General features: G+C 46.0%; 1 protein-coding gene across 4 annotated transcripts in view; it reads right to left on the reverse strand.

The window, feature by feature from the left end:
• Nucleotides 1-19,993, reverse strand: part of Sulf1 (sulfatase 1) — a 158,016-nt gene that overhangs the window by 53,238 nt on the left and 84,785 nt on the right. For all 4 annotated transcript variants that reach the window (XM_052175946.1, XM_052175947.1, XM_052175949.1 and 1 more), the window contains exons 3-5: nucleotides 16,065-16,141; nucleotides 15,507-15,745; nucleotides 5,869-6,108 (exon numbers count right to left, since the gene is read on the reverse strand). In XM_052175946.1, coding sequence (XP_052031906.1) covers nucleotides 5,869-6,108; nucleotides 15,507-15,678 — 412 coding nt within the window. In that variant the 5' untranslated portion in view covers nucleotides 15,679-15,745; nucleotides 16,065-16,141. The remainder of the gene's footprint in view (nucleotides 1-5,868; nucleotides 6,109-15,506; nucleotides 15,746-16,064; nucleotides 16,142-19,993) is intronic.

Genomic DNA, 19,993 nt, shown 5'->3' on the forward strand with positions numbered 1-19,993 from the left:
GTCGTGCCTGACCTTCCCCTCATGGCTGGACTTTTGTCAGTCACTGTGCACCGTTTCTAGCCGTTACCATGGTGACTGCCCTATGCCTTAATCCTTCCCTTTAGCAATGACTCCTTCATGTCTGTTAATAATTCCTGCCTTCAGAACTCCTCCAAGTGCTCGGCGTCTTTGTGTTAATGGAGTGTGAAAAATGTACTCAGGCTTCCAGATGTGCTGTTGCCCACCATATTCACTGCAAGAGCGCCCAGGCCCAGGATGGGCACCCAGGCCCAGGATGGGCGCCCAGCACTGGCAGCGCAACTCGCTCTAATCCTTTTGGAGCCTCCTATCACCAAGACCCACCTCTCATCATCCCCTGGCCTCCTTGAGTGTCACATTTCTTGGCAGTGCTCTACAACTGACTATCTGGGCTTCCAATCATTCTGTTCCATGTGTACTATTCACCTACGTCTCTCTCTGAAGCGAACTTAATTTTCAGGTCCGTATTACTGTGTCAATGGCTTGGGTATAAATACTGAATTTCTTCCTCCTTCCAATGATGGTGCTAATTAGAGTTACCCGATGTGGATCTGATTTTCAGAACCATTTTGTTCCTTGAGACATCACCACTGGCCTTCACAGCTGCTTAGGGTATTGGCTTAAACTGGAAGGTGAGGAGAGAGGTAAGAAAGATTAGTTTGTAACTGGTGTGTGTGTGTGTGTGTGATATGACTTCTGCCTAGGATAACCTACTGCATTAGAAAACAATGCATTCACTGTCTGAAGAAAATCCTTTGCTCGATCATAGTAACCATAAAAGATGTGGTGCTTAGAAAAATTAAACCTTATTTAGTATAGTGAATGAATGATGTTGTCATGACATTTCAATGCCTGTGGCACTTCACTGTAGTGACTATGACATAATTGAGAACTGGGTTACATTGTGATTTATACATCTGTACTTTTGAATTTGGTTTACTCAGGTGGAGTGGAAGCATCCTGAAGAACGGGCTCTTGTCTTTTTATATCCCTGGGTCCAGTGTACTCGCAGTATGCCGGGGTCCAATACATATATGTAACATTTCACTTTCTGTGCCTAACAAAACTCTATACATCATCATTTATACAAATGAGAATATGACCTTCTCTTACCTTAGAGAACTCTAATTTAATTAATTCCCTTACTACAGATTAAATAAACAAGTTCCAACAAGTAATATAAATCTGTAAAAAGACACAGGATGAGAACATAGGTAACTTTATGTAAATTAATTTATCACAGGGAAAAAATGTGCAGCAAAGCCAAGTATGGCACCACGTGTCTGCAGGGGTGGGCGACGTGGGAGGATGGCTTGAGCATAGGAGTTAAAGAGCAGCCCACGAAGGATGGTGGGAGACCCGCCCACAGTCAATTAAAATCTTCATTGCCGATTTCTTCCACTTATAGCATGGAATAGAACGGATTTGTCAAAAACTCAGCTCATGTGATATCCTCTACTGTGTATGAGTGTGTTTTTTTAACAACATAATTGGAAGGATCAAGGCCACTTCAGCAAGCACAGCAGACCTCCAGTGTAACTTTGGACAGGAAAGAAGCCCGTATGTTGGTAACCTGGCCTGAGTTCTTCAGGCAGATCAAGGGCGGAGCGAGGCGTGGCCACGGCCCTTCAGCTTTGCTCTGGGTTCTTATCCTTCTATTCAGGGCTGCCTCCCCACCATGGACGATTTTTCTCTTTAACCTTATGATTCTGGGCTCATTTTTATACTAACACCTATCCCGTCATACTTTCTGGCAGACTTCAGGCAGAACACTTGCGTTTTTGTGACAGACAAGCCGTGGCCTTTCTCACTTCATCCCCAGGACGGAGTGCAGTAGGTGCGGTGCTGTTTGTTTTTCTTCTTGGACGCTTAAACTCTCATGAACTCACATTTTCCATGAGTAAAGTTAGAAACATTTAGGCTGCAACCAGTCCAAAAATATGCCTAAGTTCTGAAAGGGGAAAGTCATGTCATATGGGGGTAAATATAATACTGGATCGATTCATTTCATTTAAATCCATGTATTCTGGATGCCTCCCAAAATAAGCCTCTTAGTAATTTGTCTTCCTGGAGTTGTGCTTTGTAAGACTTATTGCTGCTTTCCGTTTTGCTCTAGATGGAGATTCACGTGTCGTGTTATTTCAGTTTCCCCTGTTATTCTTAAGCCTACAGTTAAACATTCCAAATAGTGTGATCAGAATTAGGAAAGCAGCAACCAATTACATGTTATTTCCCCCACTGGTTTAGTGCCTCGTAAGTAATTATATTGATTTATAGTCTTCTTCCCCACCCCTTCATTTTGCAGCCATGATTCATGGCTAGACCAGTGACTATTGTCACAATGATGAGTTTGTTTCCTAATTTTCTGAGATACTTTTATCTTTCTTGTCAGATGGAACTGTAGATTACCCAGATCTCTAACTCCATTTGTGATGCTGATCTCGAACCTAGGATCTCATGCATACTAGACAAACAATCATCCACCAACCTAAGTCCCAGCGTCTGAGTGAATATTATGCTTTCTCTACCCTAAGAATTTGGAAGAGCCCTTGCTGCCCTGATGCCTCCTTATGCATGAGAGGATGCTCACTCGCTATGAATTCTATCACTACCTATGTGTCTCAGTTTTGGAAAGATGTTGTTGGCTTTAGAATCAGCCTTTGTTTCTAGGAGCTGGTCTGCTGTTCCCGGAGAAAAATCCCAAGCTAAAGCAGGATGGCGAGGCCATCAAGAATAACACACAGTCTTAACTGGGTGCCTTCTGGTTGGTTCTCATGGCTGTATCACAGACCCACCTCTGCAAGGGGTAATAGTCCAAGCTGTGTCCTGCCTCCTAAGCACTGGTGACAGCTTTATCCCCAAGAACATCTCTATCTTGTAGGTATAAATTTATTGCTGGGAAAATACGGGGCTAGACTCATTGATGACCAGATATGGTGTCACATTCTTGTACTGTCAGCATTTAGAGGTGAGGTGTTTGAGGTCCCTCTGTGTTGTGGAACAAACAGACAAAACTGTTTGACGAATGCTCTCTAGTTTCAGCCGACCCAACACAATACATCTGAAGTAAGTACGAGAGGATGCTATGCCACCTACAAGCGAATGGGTGACTCTCATGCTGGGACGCAGTGAACTTTGCAAGGGCTTCTTTCCATTTTTGCTTCTACTAAGGAAGTTTGTTCCTTCCTCACAGCCTTTCTGTACAAATCCACAGCATGTACTTTATGAGCCAACTTCAGCATAACATTAGGTAGATGTTACCGTTTGTTTCTGCCTGGGGATTCTATGTGTCTGGCAGGCACTTTAGAGCAAGACAGGAGAGGATGACATGTACAGAAATGCGATCCTGGGGACAGCCAGACATAGAGACACATGCCTGCAATCCTAGCACTCTGAAGGCAGGGGAGGATGATCAGAAGTTCTAAGTACTAAGTCTGAGGTGAACCTAGACTATAGGAGATCTAGTCTTAAAAGACAAACAAAATACTCCTGGAAAACTTCAGCCAGGAACTCTGGGTTCCTTGCACTATCGAGGGAGGGGATTTTGTCCTTTGACAAGTCCTCTTGAGTCCTGGTTTCTTCCTTGGCATCATAATCTCCCTCTATAGTTTCTTGTAAGAACTAGGTGACATAACCGAAGTGCCCAAGACAGAGTGGGCAAGCCATAGACACCCATTCATTTCTTCACCTTCTTGGGTTATTTCTGAAACAAATCAACACGCCCTAGGTGCTGCCCTAAGCCCCGCCCTGCAGCTCCACCCCTGAGCACAAAACCATCCACATGCTCTGCAAGTGCAGAGAGTCCCAGTCTTCCCAGCCCCAATACTCTACGAGGGGCTAAACTACAGGGGTCCTGGGAAAAGCGAAGGCACTGATTTCACACGCTTCTCATGAACAAAACGCATTTGGTGGTCACTCGGGTTCCGGGTATTAGGGGACTGTTTTAAACCTGCTTCTGAGGTCTAAACCACAGCCTCTGGAGCCCCCACTCCCTCTGAAAGGCACCGCCCAGCACATCTGCCATCCTGGGTAGCACGGATGCTTGGCGGAGGTGCAGATTGCTTGGGAGTCCTCAGATGAAAGGGGCCATAAATTCAAACCATTAATGTGAGAGGACACAGCAGGAGAAGGTGCCCTCTGTAAGCCCCAGCTAACCAGAAGCAAATACCCTTGAGATAACAGAGGGTGTTTCCTCTGTGAATTGGGATCCTCCGATGCCTATGTGGTAGAGCGCCCGGATGCACGATCAATCATTTCATCCGCAAATAAAAAGAATTAAGTACCTATGGGGTTTGCTGTAAAAAGGCAAATGACTACGTATTTTCCAAGTCTTTTGGGAGAGATTAAAAAAAAAAGAGAGATTCAAGAGAATATTTTTCTGAAATCCTTTAGTTTTAAGCTTTGAGAACAGATACTCTGGAGGCCTGAAAATTATTTCCAATAATCCTCTTTGATGACCTCTTCCATTCTTATGATTGAATCTAAGTGGGTCTTGAGGTAGAGATCCAAACCCTACCTTTTACTAGGCAAACCCTCCATGTGCCTCCATGAGGAAATGCTAAGTGAACTGGAAGCAGTGCCCAGTGCCGGAGAATAAGGGCGTTAGGATAATATTCCCAGGAAGCTATTCTTCTTCAGTCCTGCCCACAATGGGACACTCAGAATCCCTCTCAAAAGAGTCCAGTTTTCAAAATCCCAGCCAACCATAAACCTCATTTTGCTGTGTGCAGGTTCAAGTTTGGGAGCTGGGACAATGACATTCCTCTCCTGGAAGGAGCGATGAATGCTTGGTCCCTAAGACTTCAGCTAAAGCAACCGTTCAGGCCCCATCAACTACGAATGAATAAGTGAGCATATCACTTATCCACTCGGGAAGTCATCTGGTCCACCTACTGGATCCGGGGCTCTTGCAAAGGCACTGAGCAGTTCAAAACAACCCTTGGAAATTTCCCCTGAAAAACCAGCAGGAAGTACCTACATCTAAGAAAATCCCCAAGTTTTCTCATGGTCCCCTGAGATTTGTGAATGGAACACAACCTCATTCATGGCATGTCACTATGCAATAGCCCACCTGCTGGGGGACCTTGTGGGAATATGTTCACACCACACCCACTGAGAATCCTGAATTTTCTTTTCTTTTCAAAATATTTATTCATTTTATGTATGTGAATACACTATCACTGCTTTCAGACCCACCAGAAGAGGGCATCAGATCCCATTACAGATTGTTATGAGCCATCTTGTGGTTTCTGGGAATTGAACTCAAGACCTCTACAAGAGCGTCAGAGCTCTTAACCACTGAGCCGTCTCTCCAGCCCAAGTCCTGGGTTTTCTGTAAGGGATGTCACATTGGTACATTCCTGAGTGAAAACACTTTTTGCTCTGGTGTTTAAAAGGCTCATCTTCTTTAACATGTGAGTGCTTAGACCTAATTAGGTTGCTAAGAGGAACTCAGTGCCTTTCCCAGGAGTGGCTGTTGCCTGCCGAGCAGGTTATTAGGAAGGGAGGACAGCCTTGGTTTCCCTGGGCACATTACTTGTTTTTTCACTCCTTGCCATTAATGATTGAGAATAAAGTCACATGCTGGAAGCTACCAGCATGTTCTTGCACTTTTGACCCCTAACCGTGTGCTCCTTAGGCCTTTTTCTTCGGTAAGTTACTCTGCCTCGTGGGTTCGGGTATAGAAACAGAACACGGACCAAGGCAGAGACGAGAGAAGCTAGACTCTTCATTGCTGAGTTTCTTGGAACTTCTCAGACATCATACAACCCAGTTCAGTTTCCCTCATCCAAGACTCGTGTGTGTGTGTGTGTGTGTGTGTGTGTGTGTGTGTGTAACATCATGCTTTACCTGTTCTGTAGCCAGTGTTGTTGAGATAAACAGCAAAGGTCCGAGGCTCGTGCATGGCCTGCCACGAGGGAGAAGAACAGTTCTCATTGTTGGTGTAGACATTGTGGTTATGCACGTACTTCCCAGTGAGCATGGATGAGCGTGACGGACAGCACATGGGCGTGGTCACAAAGGCGTTGGTGAAGGTGGCCCCACCGTGTTCCATGATCTTTCTTGTCTTGTTCATGACTTGCAGAGAACCTGAAAGGCACAGGCCTGGCAGTGGTTAGTAAACACACCCTGCGGGGACCCACTTCCATATGTCCCTCAGGTATCTCTGTTCCCTCACTTATCAGTTTCCCTCCCCTGCATGAAGGAGTCTAAATTTGATCAGTTCTCATTTCTAGAACAAAACATGCCATTTGGGATCCGAACATCTCAGACACTCTGTAGAATAAGTAGTAAGCACATTCTGGTCTTTCTCCATGCAGGTTAATCAAGTAATTAAAGCCAGACTTCGAGATATGAGGAAGAGTCCAGTGTCAGAAGCCTTTGAAGATCACGAAATAACAAGAACTTGATTCAGAGGCCTGGATGAGTAACGCCAGGGAAAGCCGGGTAATGCCAGAGTTTAGCAGACACAACGTCTTAATCTTAATCCTAATGCAGAAAAAAAAATCCTATAAAGCAAAAGGTCCTCCAAAATATCCGTAACCAGACAGAGGGTCGTAAGGAGGGAGAGAGGGAAAGAGGACTCTTTGAGGTAATTTAGTATCCTCTCGCAAGCTAGCCAATGTCTGCCTGTGTTTCTATCTGGATAAGACTATTGTGTTATGCTTGGGACAGTTTACACACCATTTTTAAGGTTAGGTTCTCTTGTGTGTATGAATGCAAATCAGTTCATCCTAACTTTAAGGGTGAGGTGAAATGTCAAGACCAGATTTCCAAGGACGAAAAGTAATCTGTCCCGCTCAGCTGGCTGCCGCGGCCACACGCCACCACCGCCTCCGCAGAAAGGCACAGGCCAAATGTCGGAGTCTTTATGGGACTTGTCAAGAAGTGTACTGCAGAGTGCGACAGCCAAGCCCGTTGCATTTGAATCCCAGAGCCTCAGACTCTTCACAGGTGGCACTCCTTCCAATGAAAGGAGGAAAGTCTTTGGTTTCCAGCAAGGAAGGAAAATGGAAACAAACAGGCAAATGAAGAGAGGCTACAGTTTGCCAGAGTCCTTCACCAGAGCGATTTCTATTCACACTGCGCACAGGACAGTAGTGGGGAGCTTCTGATTCTGTCTCATTAGAACTTAACTATGGTTTTGTGCAGGGCGCTTCTGACTGCTCCTCGTTTCTGAGTGCACAGCCACTTGGGGCTGAACACTTTAGAAGCCTCAGCTCTCTTTGATAATTTTCCTGAGTGTACGCTTGACAGGAAGTCCAAGATGATGACATGACATGAAAAGAGGAAGGAACTGTCTCGTGGGCGGGAGCAGGGAGTTGTTGGGGACTGAGGGAGGACAGCATGGCTGAGGCTCTGGTGATGGGAAGAGCAGTAGAACTCTGCAAACGTCATCGTGGAAAGGAACAAAGAGTATTTTTTTTTTTTGATGAGATGTGACCACAGAAGCAGTGAGAAGAGTTCAGAGGGGAGGCAGACATCCTGGGGTCTGGCTGGAGCCACACAATAAAGGCAGAGCAGGGTTGTAGTAGTTACAGGCACGAGGAATGGGATGAGCACAGCTTTGAGAGGCGTTGCTACAGCAGCGACGGGGTGCTCAGTGGTGTGCGTGTTAAAGCCCACAGCCAACGGGCTGCTGGCGCCGTCCTGCCCTGCCCGGTGCAGCACTCGGGGTTCCAGGAAGCAGAGTCAAGGGAGGCTGTAATTCACGGCAGAGGGCTGGGAGCTGACTAATGGCTCAGACTTCCAGCCTAAGAAGGAGTCTGGAAAGGGACTGGTTTCATTGATGGTGCAGAACTAACTGAAAAGAATGCGCCTCACCAAAGATCAAAGAGAAATCCGTGGCAGAAGGGCTGCCTTTTACGTGTATGTTGGGTGATCATAGACGGGAGACGTCTCGAACATGAATTTATGAATAGAGACGAGAAAGCTGAAAGACTTCCAAAGATGTGTCCCAGCCTCCTCTTTCCTGTTTAGAGGTATGTGGTACTCATTCTCGGGTAAGAAAAGAGCAAACGTTGCCTAATAGTCTATTTCAAAGAACCAGCTCTCAAGGTTTCCTTTATAAACCTTTGTTAAATTAAAAAAAAAAAAAAAAAGACCGCAGCTGGAGGCCATCACCCAGGTCCTGCATTGCCTGTGGTCACCTCCCAGTTACAGACGCATTTGGACTGCAAATGTGAGGTGGGGATGGGAATCTGATTGAAAGTCATAATAATGTGAAAACTGGGGTTAAATTTTCTTTAGCTTGGTTCGTTTTTATAGGAACTGCTCAGCCTGCGTTTGTCTCTCTTCTGCACTGTCTCCTGGTTAATTATCTGAGCTGTGTTGTCATCCTCCACCAATTCCTCCAGCAATCAGCTAGTGGATCTGGGCTGGGGCCGAGCACTGACTTCTAACACTTCCCGTACGCCGAAGCTCCTTGGTGCTGGCCCACACTTGGACAGATTTTGAGGTTATGTGTTCAAGGCTGGACACGGAATTGAAGAAACCAGGAACTGGAAGAGACTTGGCTGAGCAGCCTCCTTACGGTGATTCAAGAGGCTTAGAGCATTTCAATAACACAGTTGTGAGACTGAAAATGGCATGTAACCTCGACCAGTTTTCTCCTAGGTGCTTCATGCCTAGTTGATCCTAACGGCAACCATTTGTACTGTGGCTGTCAGTAATGTTCCAGATACTGCTGACTACACAGGGTCAGGACACATACCTAGAGCTACAGTCTCAAGCACTCAGCCCAGATCCGTGATCCTAATTTCCAGCTGGCCTGAGTGTTGGCTGTCTTTCAAGACCTTGAAACATGAACAAAGTCGTACCTGCATTCTCATCTTCTACTTCATTTGGCCTTGGGGAGAAAGCAGCAGACCCCAGCACCTGTATTCTACCTCTCCAGAGCCATTAGTATTGTGGCAGCAGCGGTTTGGGGCAGGGGAGCCTTGTAGATTGGTTTACTATGCTCCTGGAGGGAAGCACCAAGCATTTTCCTCTTGCTTGAGCTGTGCATAGATTAATCACATAGCCTTACCCCTGCTGATTGCCCCACTGCTTGTCATTGACAAATTTTACCGAAGCCTATCGGGCCCTGTAACTAGGTAGGAGTGCCCGCTGTTAATCTCAGTACTCTGGAGGCAGAGGTATGAGGACTGTGAGTTCAAGGGCTGTTTGGCTTACATAGCAAGACTTTTACCTCAAAAACAGCCAAACAACATCCAGATGTTGCCACAGATCGGCCCGAGCAACTCAACAACATCCAGATGTTGCCACAGATTGGCCTGAGCAACTCGAGAAACCGCTCTGGGTTTGTCTTTCTCCTCTGTAAAGAGGAGAGTCCCTCACTCATTCCCAGGGCTGTCAAGAAGCAAATGTTTTGCTGCTGTGATGGGCTCCCTTGATGCAGGAAAGTTGTCACTATGGCTGCACAGTTGGTACTGCATATCTGTGGGTTCCCCATTGGGGCTTTCAAACCAACAGCAGATTGAAAGCACTCAAAGATATTAAAAGGTTCCCAAAAATTCAGTAGACCGAAAAAAAAATTGTGTTCTGAATATATGAAGACACTTTATTCCTCGTCATCATTCCCCAAACTATATGCAGCGTAACAAGTATTAACAAAATATTTGCATGGTATTGGGGATTATGAGTAATCCAAATAGCAGGGTATGCATCCCATTTTAAGTGCGGGACTTGATATCCAATATGTTTGGTATTTGTTGGAGTCCTATGAGTTACTTTTCTGTTGCTGAGATCTAACGTCATGGCCAGACACTCAGAAGGAATGGCTTGTTTAGTCTTAGCTTCCAGAGGAATAAGAATCTAGCACGGCAGAGAAGCAGGAGGCGTGGCATCTGGAGCAGGGTGTGGAGGGCTCACATCCAGGACCCTGCAGATAGCAACTTAGCAACTGCCCTCTGCTTCTTCAACCCAAGCACATGCTTGCCCGAGTCATGGGTTTTTGATTAGGGAAGGTTGGTAGTAAATATGTATATGTGTATGTGTGTGTGTGTGTGTGTGTGTATATAGTCTCTAGTGCAGCACGATTCCTCATGCTAACCATTATCACCTCTGTGGCAAAGAACGGGATACTCAAAAATAACCATTCCCATATTAAACATGAATGTATTGGTATAGTGAATATTTGAATCTAAAAACACAAGAAAAATTATAAAGCAAATATTTTTCTGTCAAAGCTATTTGGTGGGGTGGGGAGTGGGGGCAGGGGTGGAGAATTGGGGGGTCAGGTGGGGGAGAAAAACCAAAATGTTTTTCAGCTATAACCTAAAGGGAAAAACACGTTGGGAAAGAGGGAAACCAGAAAGATAATAAATCTGTCAGGAAGGTTTCCAGGTCACTAAAGCTCCCTGCTTGCTCCCTTCCCCCAACAAAGAGCGGAAGCCCTTAGACTCTGAGACCTGCAGGGAGGAGGGGCGTGCCTGCAGGGCTACACAGATGCAGTTCCTGTGTGGAGCAGCAGGTGTGAGACGTTCACCTTTAGATTTCACACTCACTAGAGATGTGGGTTTATAGAACTCTCTACTGACCACACAGTGCGGGCAACGTGGGGACATTGAGAGCGGCAGGCTCTTGGTACAGCATTGGGAAGCCAAGGGAGCGTGGGGGGCGTGGCGGGCGTGGGGGGCGTGGCGAGGCTGAGCTGGCTGAGCTGGCTGAGCTGGGGAGTCACTGCACACCCAAGGGGGTGGCTGAAGTGCTTTTGGGAGCTAGCCTGTGTCTACCTCAGAAGAGTGCAGTTCTCACTCTTCAGAACTAAAAAAGAGAATAGAAAGGACAAGAAAAGAAAAGGAAAGAGACGATCAGCATTTTAAAGCGTTGGTCTTGAATAAAGTCAGCACTTAACACTTGACTATATAGCCTCAAGTTCACAGAGATCCACTGTCCCTCTGCCCCCTGGATGATGGGATTAAATTCATGTGGCACCAGGCCTGGCTTGGCTATTTTTTTTATGTAATGGACAAATAACACATACCCACAGACTAACCCCACAGTTTTCTGCTTTAAATAGGCCAAGCATCTCCACATATTTATGACTTAATTCCATTTGTGGTCTAAGGGGAAGTAGGAACCGGTAGGGCAGGGTCAGCTCAAGTCCTAAGAATGTAAACAATGCCGGGCTGAGATCGGCTGAGATCGGGGTGGACTGGTCCACAGTGGTTTGCTTCTCAAAGTGGGACCAAGGGGCTATTTGGGAGAGGGTGACCATCTATTTTCCATCTTGTTAATTCAAGTTGAAGAAAGCAATGGCTTTCTCAGGTATTTCAAATGTCTTTCTTTTGATGTGTACAATATTTTAAAAGTGCACGAAAGAGCAGAATGACTCACATATCTAGTTTAATTAAATATAACAAAGCTGAGGTCCTCCCCAAACACACCACACACACACACACACACACACACACACACACTGGTGCACTTGAGTCACAATAAAACGCGGATGCCGTGGATGCTTCTCCCCAGAAGTAGCCATTATCCCGACCTTCACACTGATCATTTCTATGCATTAGTCCTCTGGGAGAAGGAAGGATAGAGGAGGTGTGTCGGGGGCGGGGCGAGAGGAGGAGAGAGGAGGAGGCAGTGCACTCAGGTAGCACTGCAAAAATCTGTCAGATAACACACAGTTCGCTGTTTTTAAATGTCTTTTAGTCCTTATCTTAACTGCAGGACCCACCCAGTTAAAAGTAAAACCAAGGCTTTCTTAAATTCTGAAGGAAGCTGACGCTAAGTCAGGAGCGTTGAATGGAGCCATGCGCATGCTCCCCACGGGCCAGTTCCTCCTGGGGTGCTGACTCTGTCTACCCTGTCTGTGTGGGTGGGATGACACGATTACTCACAGCAGTGTAGACCGCTGCTAGAACCACATGTAAGGTTCTAGCACTTTCCTTAATGAAGTCCTCGTGTGCCTTCCTCCCTTTACAATGGACCGGGTCATTTCTTCGCCCTTGCAGTTGAGGAAAAGTGAACGAATGCTTCTCCTTCCTAGCTTGCTCTTAAGATGTAATCAGAGACCTGCTCGTCTTTGTCTTTCTAGACAGGCTCGGGATGCTCTCATTCTTTCCAAATAAGACTATTATGAAAACTTTATAATTTTTAAGCATTTTTCTAAGTGCATAGCAGCTTTTCTGGAAGCTCAACAGCCAACTGCCTTAGCCTTCCAGGAAAAAAAAATTACCAAAGCAATGGCATATTAGACTACATGTAAAAGTGAAAACCAAAATACTACCCCCCCCCCGTTCATCAGCATCACAGTGAGCTAGCATCTTGCACAATGGACAAACAACAAACACAAAAGCAAGTAGACAGAAAAATGACTCGTGTCGCTATGAAAAATGCTGTTATCTCTGACCATGCTAAAGATGAAATTAGAATATGATATAATTATATATTAAAGATGATATAAAATGTTAAAAATTTTAAAACCTAGCCAGTGATCTCACTTCTGAGTATAATGTTTTCCTTTGCAAAAGAATTAAAAAGGATAAAGGTTTAGAACCCCCCCCCCCCAAAAAAAAAGAATTGAAAAGGAAACTATAGAAAGGGGGTCAAGACAGGCGGGAAGGCACAGGCTTGACTGAGAGGGTTGACCACTCTATCTTTGTACACCCCAGAGAATTCAGCGCTTAGTAACTACCCTGTAAATATTTACTAAATAAATACAGTGTAGGATAGGCAGAAATCTTGAATTCTATTAACAAGTAAGTATAATCAGTATTGCCTTAATTTATTTTAAAGCCAGCACTGCAGTGTTGAAGAAGAAGGTCATGATGGATGCCTACATGACCAATGTGTATCTAGCCCAAATGTACTCAAGAACTGCTATAGTCTAGCATGGAGACTGTAGAATAAAGAGAACAGCCCTGACCACTGGAGTGTGTGGAAGGGGCAAGCTTAGAGAGGTATGGGGGGGGGGGCTGAGCCACGCAGGAGGCATGGCGGAGGGTGCACGGAGCAAAAGCACCATCAGATGGGGGAGACTTTATATGCAGCACCAAACTCAAGCCTGGTGCACCTGAGCTGTCTGTGAACAGCTGGTATTTCTCCAGGGAGGTACAGGGGGAGAGATAGAGATGCTAAGACTCGGCAAGGCTTGGGATGTGAGACGCTTCCCGCATCCCAGGGATGTGGAGCCAGCACATACCTTCCATGAGCAGACCCTGCTTCTTGGTGCGCAGGGTAAGGTTTTAGGGAATGACAGAACCTTTGAGAACCCACTGGGGCTGGGAGGCCTCATTAACCTACCCACAGGGTTCATGCTACAGGAGAAAGAATGGCTGTCATTCAAGGGTTTTAATGCAAGGGTGACCTGATACAATTGCTCAAAGGTAGCTCTAGCCATGGACTGGGGAACGGGCATGAAGGACCAAGATGCTGCAGAAACAAGGAGGGTCTCGAGATGTCAGCTCTGCGAGGATGGGATAGGGAAGGTGAAGTCAGACTTGAGCCCTGCATTTTCTTGCCCTGGAAGTGAATGAGTAAGTTTTGAATACGAGTGAATAGCCAGGAGCATTCACCCTAAAGACGTATGTGCGTGGGCTTTCATTCTGGCAAAGACCCTGAAAAATCAATATGCTTTTCCAGTTTTTTTTTTACTACTTTTTTAATTGGATATTTTCTTTTTTTTAAATTCAATATATTCTTTATTTACTTTTCAAATGATTTCCCCTTTCCTGGATCCCCCTCCCCGAAAATCCCATAAGCCCTCTTCCCTCCTCCTGTTCCCCCATCTACCCCTTCCCACTTCCCTGCCCTGGTATTTCCCCTACACTACTGCGCTGAGCCTTTTCAGGACCAGGGGCCACTCCTTCTTTCTTCTTGGGCATCATTTGATATGTGAATTGTGTCTTGGGTATTCCAAGCTTCTAGGCTAATATCCACTTATCAGTGAGTGCATACCATGAGTGTTCTTTTGAGACTGGGTTAACTCACTTAGGATGATATTTTCCAGTTCCATCCATTTGTCTAAGAATTTCATGAATTCATTGTTTATAATGGCTGAATAGCACTCCAGTGTGTATATATACCACATTTGCTGTATCCATCCTCTGTTGAGGGACATCTGGGTTCTTTCCAGCTCTGGCTATTGTAAATAGGGCTGCTATGAACATAGTAGAGCATGTGTCCTTATTACATGCTGGGGAATCCTCTGGGTATATACCCAGTACTGGTATAGCGGGGTCCTCGGGAAGTATCATTCTTAGTTTTCTGAGGAACCGCCAGACTGATTTCCAGAGTGGTTGTACCAGCTTGCAATCCCACCAGCAGTGGAGGAGTGTTCCTCTTTCTCCACATCCTCACCAGCACCTGTTTTCTCCTGACTTTTGATCTTAGCCATTCCCGATAGAGGGCTTATATCCAAGATATACAAAGAACTCAAGAAGGTAGACTCCAGAGAGCCAAATAACCCCCTTAAAAATGGGGTACAGAGCTAAACAAAGAATTTTCAACTGAGGAATATCGAATGGCTGAGAAGCACCTAAAGAAATGCTTTTTCAGTTTTTAAATATGAAATGAGAGAGCAGAGTTAACAACGGTCCCCCCCAGAGGCCTTTAGTACGTTAGCTCCAGCTGAACACCAAGAATTAACTCTGTTGTTATCCCATGGTCTGATCCTCAAGACCACACCCTGGGATCTCCCAGCAAATCCTCCCTGTTGTCAAACTGAACAGCACAGGTTGGCTCATTTGATCAGTGCCCTGGAGCAAAGGATGGGGGTGCAGCGGTGGAGCTGGGGAGCGGTGGTGACAGCTGCAGGATGGACATTGTGTCTATCGTGTGGTACTCAGGGAGATCTTGGCTCTGGGCTCACAAATACGGGCCAAGGGCTAGGCAGTTAAAGACAGCAAGATGTTAGCGGTGAGCCGAAACCACTAAATCTTGGCAGACTTCATTTGAGTGCTCTTGAATAAACTCTGGAGACACAGTTCCAAGAGTACAAACCCAGGCCTAGCGAGTTACTGCAAGGATATGTGGAACACTGTTACATTTCAACTACATATATTAGGTCTGCGCATGGCGCTGCACAGCTTTAATCCCAGCATTCAGAAGGCAGGGGTGGACAGAGCTCTCTGAGTTTGAGGCCAACTTGGTTTACATAGAGAGAGTCCCATGACAGCCAGGACTATACCCTGAGACTTTGTTTCAAATGAATGAATGAATGAATGAATGAATGAAAATTTGAGCCCAGTCACCTACACTTGTACAGTTATGTCAGCAAGCTATGAATGGGTAAATAAGTAACCACTGAAAATTCCTTGACTTAGCCGGGCGTGGTGGCACACGCCTGTAATCCCAGCATTTGGGAGGCGGAGGCAGGCAGATTTCTGAGTTTGAGGCCAGCCTGGTCTACAGAGTGTGTTCCAGGACAGCTAGGGCTACAGAGAAACCCAGAGAGAGAGAGAGAGAGAGAGAGAGAGAGAGAGAGAGAGAGAGAGAGAGAGAGAGAGAGATTGGCAAGTCAAAAGTCAGGTTCTCACCCAGCTCCACGTCCTGGTCGTCAGTGAGCACAAGGATAATGTTGGGTCTGATGTTTTTCCGTTCCTGCTGTATCCTTCCGCGGAATCTCTGGGACCGCACAGTGGAACACAGGCTTCCCAGCAGCTCTGTACCCAGCACAGCCAGCAGCAGAGCCCAGCAGGGATGCTTCATTGTGCTTGGTCCAAAGTTACAAAGTTGCAAAGTCCTCAAAACCCCTTGTCCTGCTGCGTTCTGGAAGCTGGGGTGTAGGGAATGGGGGGGGGGTGCCAAGAGAAAAAGGGAAAGGGGTGAGAATTAAATTCAAACCCAAACACAGTTGTAGCAAATGGGCTGCAAATAAGTCAGAGCTGACAGGCAGGCTGGCTGGCGGGACTGGGCGGTGTGAGTCACCAGTAGCAGACCCTCATTACCACCGGGGAGATTTTAAATACTTGATTATTTTGAAAAATCACTTCTGTCCTTTATTCTCCATCCAACTTTCCCATTTCCACCCATTGCCAAAGTGTAATTTGCAGCACTGAGCTCAGACGTAAAAGCTTTCTGACAGGAGCTAATACCTTGAATTAGGTAGGTATCCTGGGTGAATAATCAATTTCTAGACTCAGAGGTTTTCAGAACATCTGCAGATGGAGTCCTAGAAAAAAATACAAAGGCAGCATCAGTTAAGAGTTTCAAAACAGGCTTTTGATCTAAAGTAATGTCTTGAAACATGTGGATATTTTTCCTTCTGTTCTGCAAAAGGCAGAGTGGCTAACACACAGAACTTCTGATCAGTGGCTCGGAGAGCATCTCCACTTCCTAAGGGCTGTGCAACAGTGACCAGGGCATCTCTAAAAATCCCCAATGAGTCCAGTGGATGAGAGGAGCGGCCGCTGGGAAGGTGCACCTGTGTGCGCAGAGCGGCCCCGGGGAGGGGCGTGCTGGGGGAGCCCTGATCACCAGCATCCCTCATTGACTATCTATCTGCCAAGAAGAATAAAATTCAAAGCTGTCTCTTGTCATCATGTCACTCACTAGCCAGGAGAGTCATCGCCACAAAGATTTCTTAACAAGTAAGAGGCAGAACCACCTTTTCCAAGCCCCGGAGAAGCCTAACCGTGTCCATCAATCACCAGAGCAAAGCACGGTCTTGACAGCAAGGTTGATCCTGTTCAGTCCTTGTCTCTCCAGTGGCACCTTGCATGGCAGAGTCCCCTCCTGCTGACAGTCGCCAGTCTGACTGTTGTCAGGACAGGGCTCAGAGCTGCTAAGGATCTAACTAAGCTGCAGATGCCTGATTGGCTCTGAGACTGGAGGCAAGTGGCCGCCCTTCCACAGTAGAAATAAATAAATGAAATCCAAAGGAGAGAGAGAGCAGAGCAGAAATCGTTGTAACGCTGCACGGGAGGAGACTTCTAAAAGGATTGGAACAATCTCCCCCCACTTTGGAACACTAATCTGCGGAAAGCTCATCTCTCAGACTTCTGAAACAGCAAGGGGCTCTTTATTTCAGTCTCCTCTGAGGCCACAAAAGCTTTTCATGAAACTAATTAGATAGCAGGCACTTCATCGGCCACTCCACCCTGCACCTGAGGATCTCTATTTTGATGTGCAACAATACGCTGGCATAGGATAAATGGGCGGGAGTGCTTACGTGCCAGCATCACAGAGCAGGCGAAAGCGTCCTCATGCCTGCCCGCGCTCCAGCGTCTGGAGATGGGCAAGAGCAGCCGAAGAAGAAAGGATGTGTGCAGCCCATCACTCACATGGCTTGTTTTGTGTAAACATATGCACACTTGTGCCCCTATTATTTTAAAAAACTGTTTTGTATACAGTTTCAATGTCTCTCCCTCTGCCACCTATAATTACTCTCTGTGTATGTATGTGTGTGTGTGTGTGTGTTTCAACACTCAACAAAAAAAAAAAACATAGATTTTCGAATAAAAACCTGATGTTTGCAAATGAGTCTCTCCTAGGTATCTAATTGTCTCAGGGCAACGGCAAGGCACTTCCAACTGATCCTGTGCTCTGGGCAGTCGATAGGCAGAATCTCTTGCCTTTCACGCTTAACTTGGGGTTATTCCGGCAATTGCAGTACATGCTAACAACTCCCTACCTACAATTATTTTGCACTGGCTGCTTGGTTTCTGTGCACTTGCTTTAAATCACAAGAAACCCAATCTGAGCACGAAAGAGAGGAAGCAGCAACAGGAACTAGACAGCAAGAAGCAGCTTTTATGCCATGAACTGTGGGGTCAGACTTAGCTGTTCAATATAGACCTTTAAACCTGTAGGGTTGGTGCTATTCCATGACTTTTCTTACCTCCCAGAGGCTGCAAGGGTGTGTGTGTGTGTCTGTGTGTGTACAGTGTAACCCACCCTCTACTAACAGGGGCTATAGAGAAACAACTCACAGCAGTGATCAAGTCTAGCTCACAAGGAGCGAAAGACTCTTGGCAATTAAGATGCCTATAACCCTCATGGAACCCAGTCAACAGAGCTAGCTATTCTTTCTCTTATCTTATTTCCTTTACCTCTTCCTCCAGGAAACAGAAAATTAGCACCTCGCAAAAAAACATCTGACACCATGTTCTAATAAAGAACAGAGCAAAGCAACGTAGCTCCTACCTATCCCATACACTTCCTTGGGCTAAAGATGCAGACAAAAGCTAACTGGAAATGGCTTGGTGGACATGCGTACTTGATCTGAGTTTGATTTCTGGGACCCTCATGGTGGAAAGAGGGAAACGATTTGATCAAGCTGTCTACTGACCTACATTCTCACTGTGGCACGTGCACACTTTGCACCCCAAATAAATAAATTTAAAAAGAAGGTATTATCTTTAATTGATATTTTAATTTAATCCTAATTTTACATCCATGCGGGGTACACAATGTGATGCTTGGGAGTATGTGTGGATCAGTTATGTTTAGCATCATCAAGTTTTGGAATTTAGCTATAGTGAAGAATGGGGTCTCAGCAATTTTGAGATTCACCATGTATTTATTATTGGCATTTGCCACAGCTAGTCTGGTTTCAGGGATGGACCTGACTGGGGTGATAGGAGATGAGGAAAAGACAGGAAGGCACTCACATGGAGAGGAGGCTGGGGTTGGGTGGTCCTAGAAGTTCAGTATGTGTGTTTATCATATAGATATCAACAAGGAGGCAGGTTTATGTTACACAGCTGGATCAGGTCGATAGGCTTAGCTAACTCAGGCCATTAAATATCTAGGGATGAAGAGAAAACACTCCGGGGGACATTTTCTGAACACATTATCAACCGCCACACTCAGGCCCTGAGCAAAGTTGGACACTGATCTGAGTCTCACCATGGTAGCTTTGCCCTTCTCCCCAGGGTCTAAGATCTTGGGGTCCTGACATGGCTGTGCCCATGTCAACAGCATACATTTACTCCTTCAGGTCTCCCTCTGTGTCCTACAATTATGGTGGTTATTACTATGTTTTCTTGAAACTGGGTCTTGCTGTGCAGCCCAGGCTGGCCTTAGACTTCGTTCTAGTGCTGGCCTCATAGGTGTGGGCCTCCACACCCCGCTCGCAGTGTTCTTATTAGCAGTGAGCAGTCAACTTGTTGTGAGGTAGATCTAGAACACACACTCTTTCTGTGTGGCTGTAACTTTGAGTTCTCCATCAGGGCCCACCACCACTCCCAGGATATTATGAATTCAGGGAATTCATGCCTATGCATATATACAGAGTGGTAATGCGATACTGAGCTTTGGGACACATCTGTCTCTAGGTAACTGTTCCTAGGTCCTTTGTCACTGTCTAGAAACTCACAAAAACACACCCTAAAAACACCAAGGCTGGAGAAATAGCAAACCTTCACAATATTAAAATAAAAACGGGGGTGAGGGTGGGGGTGGGGGAGAGCTGGAAAGACCTCCAAGCAGGTACGGGTGCCTGAGGCTTTCCACAGGACTCAAGTTTAGTTCTCAGCACCTACATGGGACAGCTCCCAATTGTCTTTTACTCTAGCGCCAGGGAATCCAGTGGGCTCTTCATGACCTGGGCATCCGTACAGCGGAATGTGCATAAATACCTCCCCCCATACAACTTTAAAATAAATCTTTAAAATATACCAAGCCTGTTGTCAAGTCAGGGGCTCCTCTGGCCAGCACACGTGAGAAGTAGTTTTTAACAAGCAAAGCCAACACACAGACAATTCTTTATTCAAAGACAACCTTATAGATCCTGTCATCCTTTCCTTGTTTTCCAGGTCTAGAAGGAAATAAAGTAAGGAAAGAAAAAGAAAGAATCCTGATGGAAAACAAAGAAAAAACAATGCAGGACTTGATGGCAGAGACAGGACGCAGTGCTGGAATTCGATGCTCTGTGGTGCATGGCAGGTGTCCATAGAGACCAAAAATTTGTCTTGAAAATGAGCAGCAAAGGGAGATGTGTAAAGGAGGCTTTGCTCTCTCTCTCTCTCTCTCTCTCTCTCTCTCTCTCTCTCTCTCTCTCTCACACACACACACACACACA

Source organism: Apodemus sylvaticus, chromosome 3 (assembly GCF_947179515.1).
Source record: "Apodemus sylvaticus chromosome 3, mApoSyl1.1, whole genome shotgun sequence".
NCBI lineage: Eukaryota > Metazoa > Chordata > Mammalia > Rodentia > Muridae > Apodemus > Apodemus sylvaticus.